We start from the raw sequence: 21,456 nt of genomic DNA, 5'->3' as shown, positions 1-21,456 counted from the left end.
CCAAATTTTACATTACTACAATTAAAATAATATGTTAAGAAATTAAATTAGAAAATATTTAGATTCATAGGAGTTATAAACAAGACCATGAAGTCCAATTTGAAAGAATTTTACTTGAAGTGAAGATAAAACACTAAGAATAGAGGATAGTGGAAAGATCATTGGCTTTGAAGTTAGGACCTAGCTTAAATCTCACACCTACCATTTTAATATTCTGTGACCTGAGCCAAGTAACTTAATGTTTCTTCGTCTGTGAAATGAGGGAACTGGAAAAATTTTCTCTGTAAGGTTCCTTCTAGCTCTAAAGCAATGACCTTATAAACTTTGTAAAACATATATTTGTGAAATTCATTTTAAAAATTTGCAAACTTTTCTGACAAGTCTCAATTTTCTCTTGTTCTCAACTTTTTATAAATTTTACTGTTTTGGTACCCAAACTTTCCAAAAATGTTCTAAATAAATCTTATTAAAGTAGAATATAAACTTAATCATCAAATAGTTAAGACTTTTTTTAACCTATAACCTAAAAACTCCTACATTAATCAAGGTTTCATGCTACTCAAGTTCTATTTAACCAAGAACATTTCAAGATATAACTGAATCTCAATGAAAATGTCTACCTAATGTGAAAATTGATGTTAGAATTTATTAAGATCTGAGAGTCAAAAGACTGTAACAAAGTGATGTTTTAATGTTTGTTAAGACTATAGAAACAAGAAACTATTATTTGAGGGGGTTGGGAGGGACGTGGGACGTGCCACAATCTGATACAGGAGAAACATGGGAAATAATAGAAATCGTAGTCACCCTCTGCTTTCATTCAACTAAATCACATAAGTGAACATATAAATTTTGGTCTCATAAAACAACACTTTTTGTTGTAATACATAAAAGCAAACCTATAATTTGATTAACACTATCCTCTGAAAATGTTCAAGTTTCTAAAATTTAAAAAAGCGTGCATAAATATTGCCATAATTTATTTTCTGAAGTGCCTTTGTTATCACTAAGGCAATAAAGTAAAAGTATTTGGGGAGGATTCTCTTTGGTTTTCAAAGAAAAAATTCTCACTGCACATAATGTTCTTTCTGGAGATAGTCTTTATTGCAGTAACATTTTGCTTTTTTTTTTGGTTGAAGGCATCTAAAAGTAGGTTGAAGAACATTGTATTTTCACAATTATTAACATAGTTACTAAGTCAAGGTCTTGAAATAACCTAGGTTGGCAGTTCCTCATGAAAGCCAATTCTCATATCAAAGGAATGCAATATATTGACAATTATTACTAAATTAATAAAACAGAAAAGCTAAATTAAAAGTACCATTCATTTTGTAAAAACAATTGCTTCTTCCTTTCTCCTTGGTAACTTCCACTTTATTTTTGTAAAGTAAAACATTTACTACTTGGCAAAAGTATTTTAGAGCTTTGAATGAAATTGTAAACCAAAATCAAAACACAAAATTTTTTAAGTATTTAGTTTGAAACTATTCATACAAAATGAAAATGTTTTTTCCTTGATATTATTTCTAACTTACACATATGAACAAAATAGTTTTCCCTAGAGTTCATGTCAGGGAACTAGATGCCCATAGCTTAGCTTAATGCTTGGAACCACTCATTGCTACAAATTCCTCCAGTTAGTTAGAATTCCCATCTTCCTAATCCTCAAAATTCTTTATAGTTAGTTAACGAAAAAGTAACCAAAACAATTCCTTCTAACATTAAACTAATTATGAATGTATTTTAAAAAAAATGAAATATTACGTAAGTAATTTAGTGTTAAGTACAATTTCCAGGGAGGTAAGATGTAGTTTGTAATTTCCTTTGGAAAGTTCCTCTGTAGAACCTAGTTATCCCTGCCCCCCCCAGTGTAGAATATATAAATACTGTAACACTGTTTACAAAGAATAAAAAGTCAGAAAACTCATAAGAGAAATACAAAGATAAAAGATTAGAAGGAAAAACTTAATGTTATTTTTACAGATTAAAAGTCAACCTATAATATAAATATAACCAACAAGCAGGAACTAGAGATTCTATCTCAACCAAGAAAACTGATTAAGTGGGGGAAGCTGCTTCTTGATATTTTTATTACTTAATTCTTTTTCAAGGGAAAATTTTCTATTTGTCCACATCTATGTGGAGGCCACTACAAGTATTTTCACAGTGTTGATCTCATTAAGTAAAATATTACAGACTTGGCTTGAACTGAATGACTTTTGATGAGTCCATGACTCTGTGTACTGTAAAAAGACTTTAAATGTCAAATATAATTTATTTCAATTGGACAAACATTTTAAAGTATCTAACAGGTACAAGACACTATGTTAAATGGTAGATATGGACACAAAAATAGTCTCTTCTCTAAGGAGCTTACATTAAACAATAAAGAAAAATTCCAGTTTTGATGAATTGAAATTGATTTTCAATGATGAAGTCAATGCTACGAAGATCTTATAGCTACCAAAATGTTTATGGTGGTGCTTCTTAAAGAAGTAAAGGACACGAAACAAGGAAGATAACTCTGGGGAAGGGATAAACAAGCTATAATATGTAAAGGCAATGAAACCTCACTATGCTCTAACAAATATTGAATGCAATATGAAGAGGCATAGAAAGATTTATATAAACTGATGCAAAACTAAATAAACAGAATGAGGAAAAACAATATGTAAGATTACAAGAAAGAAACATTTATTAAACATTTACTACGTGCTTATTAGCACTATGCTAAGCCCTGAGAATACAAACATGCAGGTGAAATAGTCCTTATAAGAAGCTTAAATTCTCATGGAAAAAATAACTTACACACTATTATGCTATTCTAATAGGTACTGATGACATACATAAATTCATGGAAATGGGGAAAAAAACAATAAAAGAAACCTTAATTCTGCAAGATTATAATGACCAAGCTTAGCCACAGAGATGCACCATTAGAATATACTTCCTCCCTTCTTTGCAAGGCAGATAACCATAACACACTTCATGTAAAGCAGAATTTGTTTGAGATACTGATTAGTTTTGTTGAATTGTTTTATACCATTCTTTGTTAAAAGCCAGTTCAGTAGAATGGGAAAGGAGAAAAGACTTATTGGGAAAGGGACATAATATAAAAACAAAAAATACCAATAAAAATTTTTAAAAAGAAAATGTGATTTGTAAAATTCAAGTTTTAATGGAGACAAACTGTCACTGTGAAATGGGTCATGATTATATTGCATCAAAGACAGCAGGTGTTTCAGTGTATGCTATTATTTAGAAATAAAAATGACTTCTTGAGCTTTTTAGTGTGTCAGGGGAATTTTTCCAGGTCTCTTGGGATGTATGAGTGGTGGGACTATAAAACTACTGAAAATGTTTGCATCTAGGACAGTTAAAAACTTCAGTACTTGCCTATGGGGCCAGGCCTATATGTCTGAGTCCTGTTGTGCTAGCTTGACCCTTTAGTGACTCTGCTAAACAACATTCTCATGTGCATTTCCACTCTGTGCCCATTTTATATTTACTCTGCATCAATGAGCCCAATATATAGAGACTGCAAAAAGTATAAGGACTTTCTGATTTAAGATGTCATATAATCATTAGAAAACCATAAATTTAGAGCTAGAAGGGACCTTAAAGGTCATCTTATTCAACTCTCTCCTCATTTTACAAGTGAAAAAAACAAAATCAGAAAAATGAAGTGGCTTGCTCTAGGACAGCTAAGTTATGAATGGGGCCAGGAACTCCAAGTTCAGCTAACTCTCCATTGGCTGGCACTGCCTCAGTCACACATTTTATTGGATAGGCCACCTCCAATAAGTCACGAAATTCAAGGATGGGGTAGAGGAGGAAACTCAACATAGTGATACAGTTAATGAGAAAGAAAACTGCATGAGAAAAGAATAGGGGAAGCAGTCAAAACTTACTTAGCTCTTCTCTGTGTCTCTCTGTCTCAGCAAAAAACTGGCGGAGCTCCTCAGTGATCTCCATGTTACTTAAATCACATTCTATTTCCCCATCAGAATCGGATTCTTCTTCTGTGGAGGAAACTGGGTCTTCTTTTGTGGTCATTTGGTAACTGTGGGTATTATCAGGGTGCTGCTGTACCCAGCTAGGATATTGTGATCTGTTATGCCAATCATGGGAAGACAAATAATCCTCGTTGGATGACTGGTCATCTCCACCCCAGTCGGCATAACGACTGTTTGGAATGAGGGCAGGCAAATACCATGGGGAATTGTAGAATGACAGCATAGCCTTCCTGTAGGCATTCTGGTGCCTACGCATCCACTGCATGGCCTGGTTATAATGTTGCCAGTATCTTGTATATGCTCTCTCAGAATACCATGGCTCAGTGTCTCCCTGTGATGAATCCTAAAACACATGGGTATACAGAACATAAAAACAACTTTTACACAAACAAATGATAATTTTAAGAACCTATTATTGTGCTAGGTACTATGTGTAAGTATGAGAAGTATAGAACACGATCAATATTCACAAAATGCTTAATAAGTGAAGAAGGATGGAGGAAGCACAAGACATATACAAAACATCTAGTTCAAGATTACATAATACCAGAAAATTGGAAAGTAGGCTAATAGTTTTCAGGAAAGATATGGGGAGGGGGATACAAAGATCCATACTGTGTGGGTCATTCACAACTAGAGAGTAAGAGGAGAATCTGAGGCACTTTGTTCCAAGAAACCAGGAAACTGCTGAGGGACAGTAGTTTCTCCAAATACTGTGTGAAGCAACTCTTTCCTTGAATATCAAGTAGGAAAAAAAATTCTACTATGTGATATTACTATTATTTTATTACTATTTATTTGTTCTAGTTCTTAATTCTCTTCCAGTAGATGAAGAACATATGCAATAATACTTAAAATACATTTCCTTTTCACTAAAGTTTAAAAAAAAAATTCTTACCATCACTGATGTGTCCCAGTTCAAAACAGCCACCAGAACCTGGAATACAAAATACCATACTATAAATGTTATGATTAGTATAGGTATGTGACATTTATAATTATTTGTTTAGAATGAAGTAGCAGAAGTCTTCTAGAGGCTATTTCCTCCTAATTCCAATGCTTCTAATTCAAGTAAAATGACATCACATGGATAGGAGTGCCTTGAGTATGGTCTGATTTCAAATATCCAAGGTTGTTTCCCATTGTCATAGTTGAGTTGAAGATTACATGTTTTAGAATTCAATTGGTTTTTCTATAAGCACTTAAGTATTATTAAAATTAACAAAGCATAAATATATGCTGGTCACTATATTTGCAGATTAATACAAAATTAAAGCAATATATAAAAAAATTCTAAACACATAATTATATTACTTAGCTTGGTTCTCATCACAAGCCTGAATATAACACATCTTTCTAAACCTTTCTTCAATTTATAGAGCTCAACTTTAATATCAGGAATCTGAGAAGTTATGTGTTTTTCTTCTGCTCCCAATTTTAGCACTTCCAGTGAGATTTTTTTTTTTTGATTGTCATAAAGGAGGAGTTCTTAACTTAGGGTCCTTGAAGTTGTTTCTAAGAATTTTTTGATAATGATATTTAAAATTGTTGGCTTCTTTTGCAATCTTAAATATTTTATTTTATGTATTTAAAAATATTCTGAAAAGGGGTCCATAGACCCCTTTGGCAGGCTGCCAAAGAAGTCTATAAAACACAAAGGTTAAGAATTCTTGAAAAAGATTCCTTCATTTTCACTACTCTCACTTCCTAGTGTCTCTTTATTGGTTTAAAAACCTGCACTTCTTTTTCAAATAGGTTGACAGGATAGAAGTTAAACTTTTTTGAGATTGGGAAAAAAGTTCCCTTTTGTACCAGTATGGAAAATTTCGTGCCAAATTTGGGCCAAAATATGAATTTCCCAAGACATCGATTGTACTTGGTCGTGAATGTTAGTTTCTTCCTACCTTAACAACTGAATAACAAAACTTGCAGAAAGCATGTATTTTTCAACATAACATACTCCCACACCAGTAGTTTCTAAACTTTATGTAATAACATTTCCACTTTTGCACACATATATACAAAATTCTCACTCCTCCAACTTTCATAAAATCATCTTCGCAAATTTTTCTTAAGTTTCTTTTATTCAGAAAATTAGATTTTATAATTTTATAAACAAAGATGTAAATGTACATGTCTAATATCATGTATTTATTAATAATATCACTTATTTATTATCAAGAAGGCATACTGCTTAGTGCTGAGTGAAGTCAAGAAGACCTTAACTTAAATCTATCCTCAGACATTTACTATTTGTGTCACCTTGGGCAAGACTTAAAATCCCATTTCATATCAACAAGATATTATAAAATAACATTTAAATAAAAATACAATTTTTTAAATGTTATAAAATTTTTTAAACGCTCCTCCTTGTTTGACAAACTGAAAATTATTTCCTCATTTGTAATCAGAACATAATCAGATTTTCAGGTTCAAATGTTTGTTTTAGTGCACTATCACTAGACAAGCCTATTACTGTTTTTGTTCACATGGAATATGCCCCCAGTGGATCATCTTTTAGAGGTGACTATATGGTTGGGTGGATAGAGCCCTGATCTGCAAAGAGGAAGACCAGAGTTCAACTCTGGTCTTAGATGTTCATTAGCTGTGTGACCTCAGGCAGGATAACTTAGTCTCCATTTGCCTCTGTTTCTCCACTGTCCATTGTATGTTGATGGTGAGGATCAAATGAGATTATGTAAAGCACAAGCAAAGTTCCTGACACATAGGAAGGGCTCTAGTAATGCTTATTCCCTGCTCCTCTTTCATAGCAAATATGCTCTGTATCTTCTCCTAGTTAAGGGCTATCTCAGTTCTTTCAGATAAAGTAAGAATTGCTTCCGCAAATCAGGCAAGTGATTTTTTAAAGCAAGCTCACTTATTTTATAATTGGGGAAATCTATCAAATCATTTTTATAAATTTATAATCTATTTTTAAAAATAGATGCAGTTACTATCGTTTTGGACAAAGCCTGAATAATTTATTTAGACTTTTTTCTAAGAATATTGACTAAATATACAAGAAAATTTTAATAAATGATTTTGTTTCCTCCTTTTATCACTAAGAAAATTGGTACTTTGTTCTCCTAGCTCAAATACTTTCAAAGTTCTTCAGTGTGACAAAGTCTGTGTTTTGCAATAATAAAGAAGTGCCTTATTCTCTGCTGCTGTGTATGGGTGTGTGTATATCTATGTCGATAAATCACTTAGCTAAGGTCACACTGCCAGGTGTTAACAATCTAAGTCTTCTGATACCATTTTAGTATCTCTTCCCAATTAGCTAATGAAGGATCACAAAATAGATGAGGCATATTAAGGAGGTAAATCAGAAAATACTAGGGCTTTTAATTTCCTAGGAAATTCTGAGATTTTTCACTGATAGGAGTAGGAAGATATTAAGGGGAAGAATTTAGGTTTTTTTATTTTATACTCAGAAATAGGTCCATTTCATTTTTTTAAAACAAGTTCTTTATAAAGCTTAAAAGCTCAACATATACAGTAATCAAAAACATAATTTCATGACTATGAGAGCCAACAACTGAGTTTTATACTTCTTTGGCCTCATCAGAGTCAACTTCCCAAAGTGAGAAAGCCAATCTAAAAGCTTTAAGTTGATCAAATACATGTATTCCTTCTGACCTTTCACTCAGGTTCTCAGGAAAATGTGGAGTTCTTTCCAGGAATAAAAATCCACGAAGGAAAAAACTTACTGGGATTCCTGGAATTATTTAAAATAATATTAGGTATCAAAGTCACAATTCCAGTCACTATACCTACCCTCTAACAATAAGAAGTTTAAGAGATAGGAGATACAAATCTGAAGTTCTGTATCATTTAATTGTATGTTTCTTTGAAATATTTTTTCCAGGTCTGCCAGCTGCTTTTTTAATAGCTTAGTCAATTGAACAGCAACTTTTCACCTTATGGGACAGTGGAGCTAAATGAAAAGAGATTGGTAATGTCAGGAAGGGCTGCAGTCAACAGAAATGCAAATCATGAAGCCACCACAAGTCAGCACAATGGCATAATAGTCACCACACAGCTGAAACCAAGCTAGTACAGAGACTGAATTCATTGTCTCCCCCACACCACCAAGGGAAGGAAGAAAAAACAGGGTTGAGGTCATTCACTAAACACTGCTGTGGTCTGCAGGCAAATAAAAGAGTCTCCAAGTACTAAAAGAGAAATTTTCCCATGAAGCTTTCTTTTTTTAAAGCTTATTATTTAGTTACACATCTCTAAGTGCTATGTATTTTAATGTATTAAAAATATACAGAAAATTAAGAAAAAAAAGGAAGACAAAAGTCTAGATTGGTCCATAAAATTTGCCAATTTCAAATCTAGCTAACCAGAAATACCATGCATAAGTAATGTTCTCCTTTCTGTAAAACAGTAACATTATATGTATATATATTCTCACACACAAATATCTACTGTATATTTACATTCATGTAAACTTAGGATATGGCTGGCAGATACTTAGTATAAACATAAAAGGCATCTTCTTCCTCTCACATGCTAATGTAGACTTTGCAGCTGTTTTAAATTTTTCTTCTCTCACCAGAAATTTGAACATTATACATATGAAAACATGCCCTTTGACTGACTTTTGAAAAGCACCAACTATTCTATAAACTAATTCTGAAATTAAAAAAAAATAAACAAACTTCAGTAGCTAATATATCATAGTAGACCTTCCTTACTGTTTTCTGTGATCTGATTAACATAAATCATTTTGGGACCCACAGTTAAATATTTATTTCTCTGAAATGATTCTAATAAAATGTACAGGCACAGGTGAGACTGTGGCAAACAAGGCAGGAATAATGCTTACAGGCTAGCTGGCCTAGAAAATACAAAAGCTGAATAAAAGTTAGGCAAGTCACACACTTAGATAAGGAAAAAAATAACCAAACCTAAACTTTCCTTTTTTAGATCATATCCATATATGAAACTTATGAAGTCCAAGAAGATTCGTGTAACCCTGGGGAAGTCTCTTAACCTGTTTGCCTGGTGTCCTCAACTCTAAAATAGGGAATAATAAAAGCACAGAGCTGGGCACAGAACAGGGTCTATATAAAATGCTTAATCCAGATCTCTGCATATCTAGATCCCTTCCAGTCTTAAAAAAATCTAGGCATTCAATAACAATGTGTTCAATCAAGAGAATGCATACCAAATGCACTCTGAGAATTGTTAACAGTAGTGTCAATAATAAGGCAGCAATGCATGGATTGAACCATACTCTAAAGTTACTTCCCCTGGTCTTCCAATTTAGGAAGGTTCTAGTCACTGTCCTTCAGGAGAGCTAATGATATTCCCACACGTTTCCACGATGCTTCCATTCCTAGATGACTGTGGCAGAAGTTCAGGGAAATGCAACCCTTCCCACTAATGGTCTGTATCTGACACCTACCATTGTCATGAACACCACTGAGGAAATACTAAATTCACGTAAGTTATGGGTCCACAATACTTTTGTTCTAAAAAACTGTTCTCAGAAGACTGATATGTCACTGTTCAAAATTTTATTGTAGATTTGAAAGGTAGCATAAAAGAGTAAAAGTTTCTTGATTTTCTTTAAATCAAGGAAAAAATTTCAAAGTTGAACACCAGTTAGTCAAGTCACATTTGGAAGATGGAAAAAAAAACATTTCTTTTTTGAGATCATATCTATATATCCAACTGACCAAAATCATGGAATCTCACAAGAATCCTCATAGAACATCTAATTTAAAAACAGGAATAATACTCTGAGAGTGACCATCCAGCCTGTGAAGACTTCCTGTGAGGAAAAACCCATTATTTTCCAAGACAGCCTACTTTATTACACTTGGGAATAGCTTTAATATTTAGAATATTTTTATTTGCATCAGTCCTTTAAATCTTCAGATTTCCCCCTACTCATCACACTGTCATCCTGCTCCTTCCCTTTCTCTTTTACAGGACAAATATTCTCAGTTCAATTGTCATATAGCATAGACTAGTGGTCTTTTACCATATTAGCTGTCCTCTCCTGGGTGCTCTTCAGCTCATCAATCTCCTTCCTAAAATGCAGTCCCTAGTACTGAAAGGCCTGACCAGGATGGAGAAAAGAGCAACTATGGCATCTTTATTCCTGGGCGTTTAAATCTCATTATCTACCTCAACAGTCTTCTTACTCTTACACAAGACTACTTTCCTGCACTGTGATCCAGTTATATTGGATCTATTTTTTATTCCTAAGCACTATGCACTCCCACTCAAGCACCAAACACTTTTCCTCTCCCCTCTTAGCACATTCCTTCCAGACTCAGCTCAAATCCCACTTAGGAATCATTTCCTGGTTTCCCCAGCTGTTAGTGCCTTCCCTTCTCAGATGACCTGTTTCTTCTGAATGTACCAATTATGAACATGTTGTCACTTGAATTTGAAAAATGATCTCTGAGCTATTAAGCAAGGCAAGAGCTGTTTTTCCCTTTCTTTAAATCTCCAGCTTTTAGATCAGTGCCTAACTCAGGGTAAACGCTTAATAAATGATTTTTGAATGCTTCCTATTCCTAATTATCTCCATAGTCCTTCAATGGCTGCCATCTAATATCGCTGATTCATACTGAGATTGGAATTCACTAAATATACCATGTATTTTTCTAACAAACTGCCATGTAGCCAAAAAGTCCAATTATTTGGGTTTTTAATTTCTGAGGAAGACCACTTAGAATTCTGTTAGAATGCTCAGGAAGGGTAACAACAACAACTTAATAAGTATATAGGGTCTTTTTAATCCTAACCACTTTTTGGAGGAAGATACTATAAAACTGTCATGTATTGTGGTATATACATAATCTAGGGATAACCCACGTTCAAATCTCAGTTTTGCTACTTAATGTCTATATTTCTTTGGATTAAGTCACTTAACTTCTCTAAATCTCCGTCTAGGCCTCCAGGCTTGATCCAGATGACCTCTAAAGGACCCCACCCCCCGAAACCTGAGTCTCACTTGCTGGTGAGCCTATGCCAGGATTTTAGTGGGGTCTTCCTTGCTCTGAGTCTAGTATTTTATCTACTATAGCACATAGTTGCCTGTAGATCAGCAGGAGAGCTGTTTCTCTATTTCTGCTATAGTTATTATGTACAGACAAGTTCACAAGAAACCTAAAAACATTTAAGTACCTATGTTAGAGACACTGCAAACATTAAAAAAAATACCTTTAAAAAAACTGGTACTCAGTTTTTATTTTTTCCTAATAGAAATGTATAACAAAACCATAAATTGCTAAAATTAATTTTTTTTTGTTTTTACAAGGCCAAGGGGTTAAGTGACTTGCCCAAGATCACACAACTATAAGAATCAGCTGTCTGAAGTCACATTTGAACTCAGGTCTTTCTGGTTCCAGGGCCAGGTTCTATCTATCGAATCACCTAGCTGCCCCTCCTAAACTTAATTTCAGCAATTAGTTCAACATTTTCATATTTTATTGAACCTTTAATTTATGTCAGTTTTTTTCCTACCCCCTCCTATTCCAACCTATTGAAAAATGGTAAAAAAGTAGGAAAAGTATCAACAAATTGGAAAGCAAGAGGAAGAAAGATAAGTAAGGAGTAAGATAACATGTTGAACTTTACATGTAATGATGACATACTGATTCATTATGAGTTAAGAAAGACATAGGTTTTGAATTATCTTCCTAATAATGGGGATAATATAATTATGGGTAAAATGAACATTAACAAAACATTAACTAAGGAATATGGGCTATATAAACAGTCAGCCCTGGTAATAAATATTTTATTAGATGAAAATGTCAGCAAAAATATTTCCATCAAATATTAAAATTTGCTCTAAATTATATCTTTAAACAAAGTTCAATTTTGTTTTATTTTCAATTCCAAATTATCTTCTCCTCTTTCTCCCTCTCCCACCTATTGGAAATGATAGAAAACCAGATCTGGAGTCAGGAAGACCCATTTTCCTGAATTCAGATATGGTCTCAGACACTGACTAGTTGTACAATTCTGGCCAAGTCAGTTAACTCTATTTGCCTCAGTTTCCTCATTTATAAAATGGGCAGGAAAAGGTAATGGCAAACAACTCCAGTATCTTTGCCATGAAAACCCCTAGTGGGGTCTCAAAGAGTCAGACACAACTGAAAAAACTAAATAATTATTACTAATTTAGAACATTTTTTCATATGACTATTAATAGCAGCTTGGTTTTCCTCCTCTGAAAATTGCATATTCAGATCCTTTGACCATTTATCAAATTGGGAAATAGCTCTTACTCCTATAAATTTTATTCAATTCCCTATATATTTTAGAAATGAGAACTTTATCAGATACATTTGCTATAGAGATTTTCCACCCCCAAATCTCTTGATTTTTCTTCTAATTTTAAATACACTGGTTGTTGGTACAAAAACTCTACATTTTAGGAAACTGAAATTTTTCAGTTGCCTCTTATCAACGTGTCTCTCTCTCTCTCTTATTTAGTCAGAAATTCTTTCTCTATTCAGACATAACAGGTGATTTCTTCTATGCTCCACTGATTATGTTATCACTCCATTTATGTCTAAATCATGTATCCATTTTGAGCTTTTCTTGTTATGTGTGAGGTGCTGATCTGTCGTAACAGCTGTAGATTGATTAAAAAATAATAAGAAGTCTATCAAGTGCACAAAGGGAAATAAGTATGTGGTATAGCTGTGTAAGTATAGTTGTATGTGACTAAAAAGTAATTAAGACTTATTTTTCTGCTTCATTCTTGTAATCAGTGTCATTACCTAACAGCCATAACTACAATTCATCAATGTGAACAAAATGAAGCTGACAGGGAAGAAAGAAAAATTCAAATGAATTTAATAAAATAAAATCTCTGCCACCTCAGGGCCATTCCCAACTCACTGTCACCCCCTATAATGTCTATCTTGGCATATCTGATATCACTTAATTATTTCAATAGCCTCCTTATTACTCTACCTGCTTCAAAAGTCTCGTCTTGCTCCAGCTTCCATCCTCTACATGGGTATCACAGTGATTTTCCTAAAGCACTGCTCTGATCCCCCTGTTCCAGTGGCTCCTTAACTCCTATAGGATCAAACACAAATTCAAAGGTTTGGCATTGAAAGTCATTTGAAACCTCACACAAACCTCCTGTTATACTTAATAGTCATTTCTTCCCTATAGGCACTCTACAGACTAGCCAAACCTATTCAAAATGACATTCCATCTCCCATTTCCATTCCTTTGCATAGATTGGTTTCCTTGCTTGGAATACCTGCTTTCTTTCAAAGTCCAGTATAAAGAAACTTCCAAGTATTCAACTGCTAATACCTTACTCCACTTCTTGCCCCAATACTTTGTATTTATTCTATGTACACTCATAAATGAACATGTCCTCCAATATAATATACATTGAGGAAAGTTTCATTTTGTTGTATGCCTAAGATCTAGCACAGAGCCTGGTAGGTAGGTGCTCAATAAATGCTTGCAGACTGAATGAGGGTAATATGCTATTTCAAATACATAACAATTCTATGATATGATTATTATCATTTTGTAGATGAAGAAACTGAGGTTCAGAGAAATTAAGTGCCTCATTGATGATTACCTAGGATAGTAAGCATTAGAAGCAGAACTTAAGCCTAGTTCTCTTAACTCCAGATCTAGCATTTTTTTTGACTATGTTAAATTGATTCCTTCCAATAACTGAATTCTACTTATTGTTTCTACCCAATTACTATGACACTTTTGTATTTGTGTATTTATGTATTACCTAATAGTACTGAAATCTCTTTAAGGAATTTGAGGCCTTATACACAGCTGAACACATAGCAGGCATTTATTTACTAAACTGAAATGAACAAAGAATGCTACTTTTAAAAAGTAAAAATTTTAAATGTTACGTTCTGTAGCAGATATTTACAAATCACCCTAACTTATGGGTCAATAATTAAAATGTGAGGGCTTTACTTTATGTATTATCAGATGCCTCATCTTATTAGAAAGCAGAAAGTTGTTGCTCTATCATATAAAGCACCTCTATTGCTCTGACCACAGCCCTCATTCTAGCCTCAAAACCTCACTAACAGAACCAGAAAACAACAATCTCTTCAAGCTTTACCATCTGTAAAATAAATATAGACCAAATTCATTCAACAACTGAAGTGATTAATACACACTCTCTTGAATTTTATCTCAATCACTATGATGATCTTTGAAGCATAACAAAGCAACCTTTTGTAACTTTGGAAAAAAACTTGTTTTTGTTATTTTTTCCTATTACAAAAGGGTTTTCACTCTAATATGGTCTTTTTTTACATATTGCTAACTCAATACTTATTAACTGTGAAATCTTAGAAGAGTTATAATTCTCCCTGGGCCTCAGTTTCCTAATCTGTATGGAGGTCAGACTCATGAGACCTTTCAGTTGCAGAACCTTGATTCAAAAGTCTCACTTGAACACAGCCCACAATTTTTTTTTTTAGGTTTTTGAAAGGCAATGGGGTTAAGTGGCTTGCCCAAGGCCACACAGCTAGGTAATTATTAAGTGTCTGAGGCTGGATTTGAACTCAGGTACTCCTGACTCCAGAACTCAGGTACTCCTGACTCCAAAAAACAGCCCACATTTTATAAAAAAAAAAAGTTTTTAGAATATTTAAAAATGAGAGAAAAACACCTCAAATAGAAGATTGTGAGCTGACTATTTTAGCCTCCTCAACTTCAAGAAAACTTTCACAAAAATAATTTCACAACTGCAATTACATGTAACATGATGGCAGAACAGCAGACAGACTAGAGCATATGGATTCAAGATAGCTAGATTCAATTCCTAGGTCAGATAATTACCTATGTAGCCCTAAGCAAATAATTTAACTTCCCTGGCCTATATTTTTCTTATCTATAAGAAGGAAGTGAAACAGATGAATATAAACATCTCTCCGAATTCAAAATTCTGATTATTTCTTTATATGACCTGAAAAGAAACTTCATTGTTTAAGGGAAGGGAATAAACATTTATAGTTTGTGTTCAGTTGTTTCAGTCTTGTCTGATTCATGACCCCATTTGATGTTTGAGTTTTTTTTTTTTGAAAAAAATACTGAGAGACTTGCTATTATTTCCTTTTCCAGTTCATTTTACAGATAAAGTGACTTGCTTAAGGTCACAAATCTAATTAAATGGCTGAGGCTGGATCTGAACTCTGGAAGATGAACTTTTATGACTCCAAGCCCAGTACTCTATCCACTGCACCACCAAGCCGCACAACATTTAGTTACTACAATACTACAGGAACCAACTGTGCTAAGAACTTTACAAATATTGCATTTGATCCTTACAATATCTCTTGGAGATATGTGCTATCATCAGTCACATTTTACAGAAGAGGAAACTGAGGCACACAGGGTTAACTGACTAGCTCAGTGTCAAACCACTAGCAAGCATCTGAAGCTGGTTTTGATCTTGGGTATTCTTATTTCTAAATCTACCACTCTATGCCATTTAACTCCTTAGGTTAGAATTATTTATTCAAAAAAGAGATTTGAAAGGTTATAAATAGAAATGGCTAAGAATTAGATTTAAAAGACAAACCCTTAGCATTATAGCACATTAGGAATAAGCTAAGAAAAAAATGTTTGTGGTCCTTTGAGTAGCCTAAGGGGTTTAATTAACCTTCATTTTAATTATGAATAATCCAGATGGCATTTTGAAGAGAGGGAGAAATATCAAGAAATCAAATACAGTAATGTTGTTTCAATTCTGAAAAGTTGTTTAATTATTGAAAATGAACCTCTACAAAGTAACACTTTCTTTTTATTCTTTATATGAAAGACGTATGTAATAAATGTCAGTAGAAGTTGTGAAAGGGGAGCTAGATAGCGAATAGTTAAGAACTGGATTCAAATCCTGCCTAAGCCGCTTAACCCCATTTGCCTCAGTTTCCTCATCTGTAAAATGAACTAGAGAAGGAAACGGCATTAACACTCCAGTATCTTTGCCAAGAAAACCCCAAATGTCATCACAAAGTCGAACATTACAGGAAAACGACTCAACAACATTAAGAAAAAGCCTAACATACCAAAACTAATAAAACCTATATAAATGCTATTATTCTTGCTTAGTCAGCACTTTGTCCAGATTTCTGCACTTAAATGCTTCATTGGTTCACTTAGGAAACCCTGGGGCTGCGCTGGAATCCCGGCCCTGCGGCCCCGGGTGCCCTCAGCCCAGTTTCCTCGCCGCCTCTCCAAGGGGTCCTTACAGCTTCATACCAGGGCCCGGGGCATCACCTGCCTCACTCTTCTGGTCCTCCCTAAGCCCGGTGCCTTCTCTTCCCGGTCGCCCTCCCCACACCCTGCAGGTTCCCTCCTAAAGAGCCGTAAGAAGCGGGGAGCCCGGAGGCGGGCCCTCAGGGCCCCCTTGGGTCACAGTCGGAGGATACCGCGGGGGTACTGTTCCGGGCGGAGGTGGGGGGCAGGTTAGGAAAAGGAAGAGGGGGGAGACGGAGTTTACCCCAAGGGACCCGAGCACTTCCTCCGGCCCAAACGGACCGCCAGCCTCCCGGGAAGTTCGGGCGCCCAACGTGACCGGAAGCCCCGCCTCCTGCATCCGGGGCGGCTCGCTCAGGGCGTGACGCAGGGAGGCACGTGGGGAGGAGCCGCCCCCTCGGCGCTATTGGTGGAGGCAGCTCCGAAGGGGCTAATGGGAGCTTCTCTTCCGGCTTCCCGGCGCCCCTGGCGCTTTCTTACAGCTCTCTCCCTGCCCTCTGCCTTGGGCGGTCTTCCGGTCCCCTTCCCTCCTGGCCTCCTCTTCCTCGCTCCCTCCTCCTCCCTCCGCCCAGGGATCCACTTGGCCACGGGGCCAGGGCTTGTAAATGGCTGACAGAAGCGAGCTCCGCTGACTGCCACCCCGTGAAGCCCGAGGGGTTGTTACCCCCTGTGGCGGGTTAGAAAACTGCGGCGGGCCAAATGACACCATCAAATGCCCGCACCCACTTTTTGCAAGATGGTTCATGTCCGTAAAGTGCCTGACATAGAGAGGCTTATTTCCCTCCGCCCATATTTCCCTTCTCTAGGTTTTGTTGACCCTGCTCTCCTAGTTTACCACCTTTCCGACTTCTCAGACTTCCTTGTATGGGTCCCAGATCCTCTAATCCTGTGTTGTCTCTTGTAGGTGATCTCTTCAGCTCCCAAGGATTCAGTTATCTCCATGCAGATGACATATATCCTGTCCTACCCTCTCTCCTGATCTCCAGCTTCACATTTCCAACTACCCAGTGGATGTCTCCATCTAGATGTCTCAGAAATCTTAAATTCAACATGTCCAGAAACTGAATTATGATATCCCCCCCCCTCCACCCACACCCACACTTCAACTGTCTCCTTTTCTTAACTTCCCTCTTCTCTTTTGTCTAAGGCATCACCATCCTCCAATCGCAGAGGCTTTCAATCTAGGAGTTATCCAGGATTCCTCATTCTTTCTAACCATATAGACATTCTGTTGCCAAGTCATGTGGATTCCAATTGATACATTTACCCCCATATTTTGCCTTCCCCTACTCATTATACTGATATAATTAATATATACCAAAGTAACCTCCTTGAATAGGCACAAAGGAACACACAGACCCTAGCTCAACTCAGAATTAGGTGGGGCAGACCTGATCTAATCTCAGGTTTTGATCAGGTTGAGGCTGTCTTTTGTCTTACATTCATATATCTGCCCATAGGCAAACAATATAGGCATACCCCAGTCTTTTTAATGTAAACTAATAATCTCCCTTCACATTCTTGTGGGAATCAAACCCTTGATTCTTTCTCACATCCTTAGGGTAGGATGAGATAAACCTGCATGCTTCCAGTAAGATTTATACAGTCTTTGAGCTTCAGAGGCCAATATTTTGGGCTACTTGTTATTGGTCTTGTCTGAAGTTTGAGGATTAATTGCTTCTATGACCCATGTTCTATGACCCTGCTTTCCATATATGTGCTCTGTATGTCTATATGTTCATATGCCCATATGTGCTCTAGTTCTAGCTTCTACTTGTCTTCCCAAGCAAGTATATAAACAAAAAGCATGGTAAATTATGTGACTAACAAACTAGACATGCTTCGAGGCTCCTAATCTTTTATTAGTTTCATTCTCAAAATCATGATGACTGATATAACTTTATATGGTCTCAGTCTTATCATTTGATCTGCTTTATTTTCTCATACAGTGTACTGCACAAATAAACAATGTTTAAAAAAACAACATCTTGTACATTTAACATGCTCTATTGTACTTTATAGTGTGGTTATAATGAAGTTCTTGGTCAAGGGATTTGGTTTCCATCTGTCTTTCTTACTTGCAAGGTTTAGTATTAAATCTAATAAAGATATATCAAAAAATGTGATCCTTATATTCTTTACAGATATATTTGATAACAATGATTTTAATGTTATTGAGCTTATGTTCAAAGCACTATGATTGCTAAATAACTAAGATCTTAAACCATCAAAGAAGTGATATTTTATGTTTCATATAAAAATATATAATAGTAAATATTTTATTATGTTTATTAAGTTTCAGATACTGTGCAATATACTGAGGATGCAAAGAAAAACAGTCTCCTATTTTCCAGGATTCATAGTCTAATTGGGAAGAAACTATTCAAACAATGATGTACAAATTATTAATAGGTTCATTTGGAGATAATAAAAGAAAGGCACTAGAATTCTGTATAAGGTGGAATTGTACCTGGGATCTGAAGAAAGTCAGGAGGGAAAGATAAAGGAAAGAATTTTCCAGATTTGGAGGACAGCCAGTGAAAATGCTCAGAGTGAGGAGTGTCTTGTTGGAGGAATAGCAAGGGGACCAATGTCACTAGATTTCAGATTTCATGGGAAAGGGTATAAGTTGTAAGGAGACTGGAAAGGTGGAAGGTGAGGTGGGCTATTAAGGATTTTGAATATCAAAGAGACTTCAGGGGCAGAAGAAAGATAGCACTGTGAAGCTAATATACTCCCAGAGCTTTTCCCTACCAAAGATAAATAAAGTCTCTACACTGACATTCAAATTACAGATCCCACCAAGAAAAAGATAAGATCCCAAGAAATTTTCAATCTTCAGTGAAGGTCTGACTCTTTGGGGGAAAAGGAGAAGTAAAGCCCAGGAGGTAAAGAGAGGGGAAAGCCAGCAAGAGGCTTTGAGCCACAGTGCAGTCCAGGTCCTAACAACTTGACAACAGCAGAGATCCTGGCACCTAGATAACAAGGCAGTAGGGAGGGTCCCAAACCTAAACAAAATCTGAACCCTGGGAACACCAGGGCAAAAGAAAGGACTGGGTTGGGAACAAACCATTGCTAAGTCAGAACCTGTCCACAAAGGAGGAAATAAACTGCAAAGGCAAGACCTGGACTGCATAGGCAACATCTTGACCAATGACAAACCAGGAATCAGACCCCCAACCCCAACATAAAAAGCTAGGACTATACTCCTTATATCCCAGCAACAGAGCTAAAACAACAAAGATGAACAAAAAAGCTAAAAGAACCACTATAGAAAACTATTTTGCAGATACAGAAGAAAACAATGCCATGTATGAAGAAGGAATCAGTGAAAAATAGACGAAAGAGTCTATGAATTGGGGTAAGTAGATAGCACAGTTGGATAGAGAACTGGCCCTGGGGTCAGGAGGACCTGAATTCAAATCTGGTCTTAGACACTTAATAATTGTCCAGCTGTGTGACCTTGGGCAAGTCACTTAACCCCATTGCCTTAAATCAATTTTTTTAAAAAAAGTCTATGATCCCATTCAAAGTAATCTCAGACAATATAAAATACCTTGGAATCTATTTGCTAAGGCAGACTCAAAAACTTTTTGAAACCAATTACAAAACACTTCTCATACAAATAAAATCAGATTTAAATAACTGGGCAAACATCAACTGCTCATGGATAGGTCGACCTAATATAATAAAAATGACAATTCTACCAAAACTAAACTGCCTGTTTAATGCCCTACCAATCAAAATTCCAAAAAAATACTATAATGAATTAGAAAAAGTTGTAATTAAATTCATATGGAGAAGGGGCAGCTAGGTGGCACAGTGGATAGAGCACCAGCCCTGGAGTCAGGAGTACCTGAGTTCAAATCTGACCTCAGACACTTAATAATTACCTAGCTGTGTGGCCTTGGGTAAGCCACTTAACCCCATTGCCTTGCAAAAAAAAAATTCATATGGAGAAATAAAAAGTCAAGAATTTCCAGGGATTAAATAAAAAAAGTGCAAAAAAGGTGACTTAGCCTTACCAGATTTAAAATTATATTATAAATCATCAGTCATCAAAACTGTCTGGTATTGACTAAGAAATAGAATGGTGGATCAGTGCAATAGACTAGGTGCAATAGCAGGAAATGATTATAGTAATCTGCTGTTTGATAAACCCAAAGAGTCCAGCTATTGGGATAAAAATTCTCTCTGATAAAAACTGTTGGGGAAATTGGAAGTTAGTATGGAAGAAACTCAGATTAGACCAACACCTAACACCCTTTACCAAGAAAAGATCCAAATGGTTACAGGATTTAAACATAAAGAACAATATTATAAGCAAACTAGAACAAGGAGTAGTTTACCTGTCAGATCTATGGAAAGGGAAGCAGTTTATGACTAAGGAATAGATGGAGAACATCATTAAAAACAAACTAGATAATTTTGATTACATTAAATTAGTTTTTGCACAGACAAAACCACTGTAACCAAGATCAAAAGAAATATAGTAAATTGGGAAATAATTTTTATGTCTAGTGTTTCTGACAAAGGATTCATCTCTAAAATATATAGAGAACTGAGTCAAATTTTTTTAAAAAAAAGACAAGCCATTCCCCAATAGACAAATGGTCAAAGGACATGCAAAGGTAATTTGCAGATGAGGAAATCAAAGCAATCCATAATCATATGAAAAATTGCTCTAAATCACTAATTATTAGAGAAAGGCAAATCAAAACATTTCTGAGGTACCACCTCACACCTCTCAGACTGACCAATATGACCAGAAAGGATAATGATCATTGTTGGAAGGGTTGTGGGAAATCTAGGATATTAATGCATGGTTGGTGGAGCTATGAACTCATCCAACCTTTCTGGAGAGCAATTTGGAATTATGCACAAAGGACAACAAAAATGTGCATACCCTATAATACAGCAATACCACTACTGGGTCTATACCCTGAAGAGATTATGAAAAAGGGTAAAAGCATCACTTGTACAAAAATATTCATAGCAGCCCTGTTTGAGGTGGCAAAGAATTGGAAATTTTGTGAACACTATTGTTCTATTAGAAACCAGGAGGGATGGGAATTCAGGGAAGCCTGGAAGGATTTGGATGAACTGATGCTGAGTGAAAAACATTGTACACCCTAACAGCAACATGGGGATGATGATCAACCCTGATGGACTTGCTCATTCCATCAAAACAACAATT

General features: G+C 35.6%; 1 protein-coding gene across 2 annotated transcripts in view; it reads right to left on the bottom strand.

The window, feature by feature from the left end:
- GEMIN8 (gem nuclear organelle associated protein 8) overlaps positions 1-16,606 on the bottom strand; it is a 29,444-nt gene extending 12,838 nt beyond the window's left edge. The window contains exons 1-4 of one of the 2 annotated variants that reach the window (XM_074192422.1): positions 16,504-16,591; positions 12,972-13,079; positions 4,915-4,953; positions 3,912-4,359 (exon numbers count right to left, since the gene is read on the bottom strand). In XM_074192422.1, coding sequence (XP_074048523.1) covers positions 3,912-4,359; positions 4,915-4,917 — 451 coding nt within the window. In that variant the 5' untranslated portion in view covers positions 4,918-4,953; positions 12,972-13,079; positions 16,504-16,591. Of the gene's footprint in view, positions 1-3,911; positions 4,360-4,914; positions 4,954-12,971; positions 13,080-16,503 lie in introns of both variants that reach the window. The other variant, XM_074192421.1, reaches the window with a different exon arrangement.
- Between the last annotated feature and the right edge of the window lie 4,850 nt (positions 16,607-21,456).

Source organism: Macrotis lagotis, chromosome 6 (genome assembly GCF_037893015.1).
Source record: "Macrotis lagotis isolate mMagLag1 chromosome 6, bilby.v1.9.chrom.fasta, whole genome shotgun sequence".
Taxonomy (NCBI): Eukaryota; Metazoa; Chordata; class Mammalia; order Peramelemorphia; family Peramelidae; genus Macrotis; species Macrotis lagotis.
This window is presented reverse-complemented; position numbering and strand designations above follow the sequence as displayed.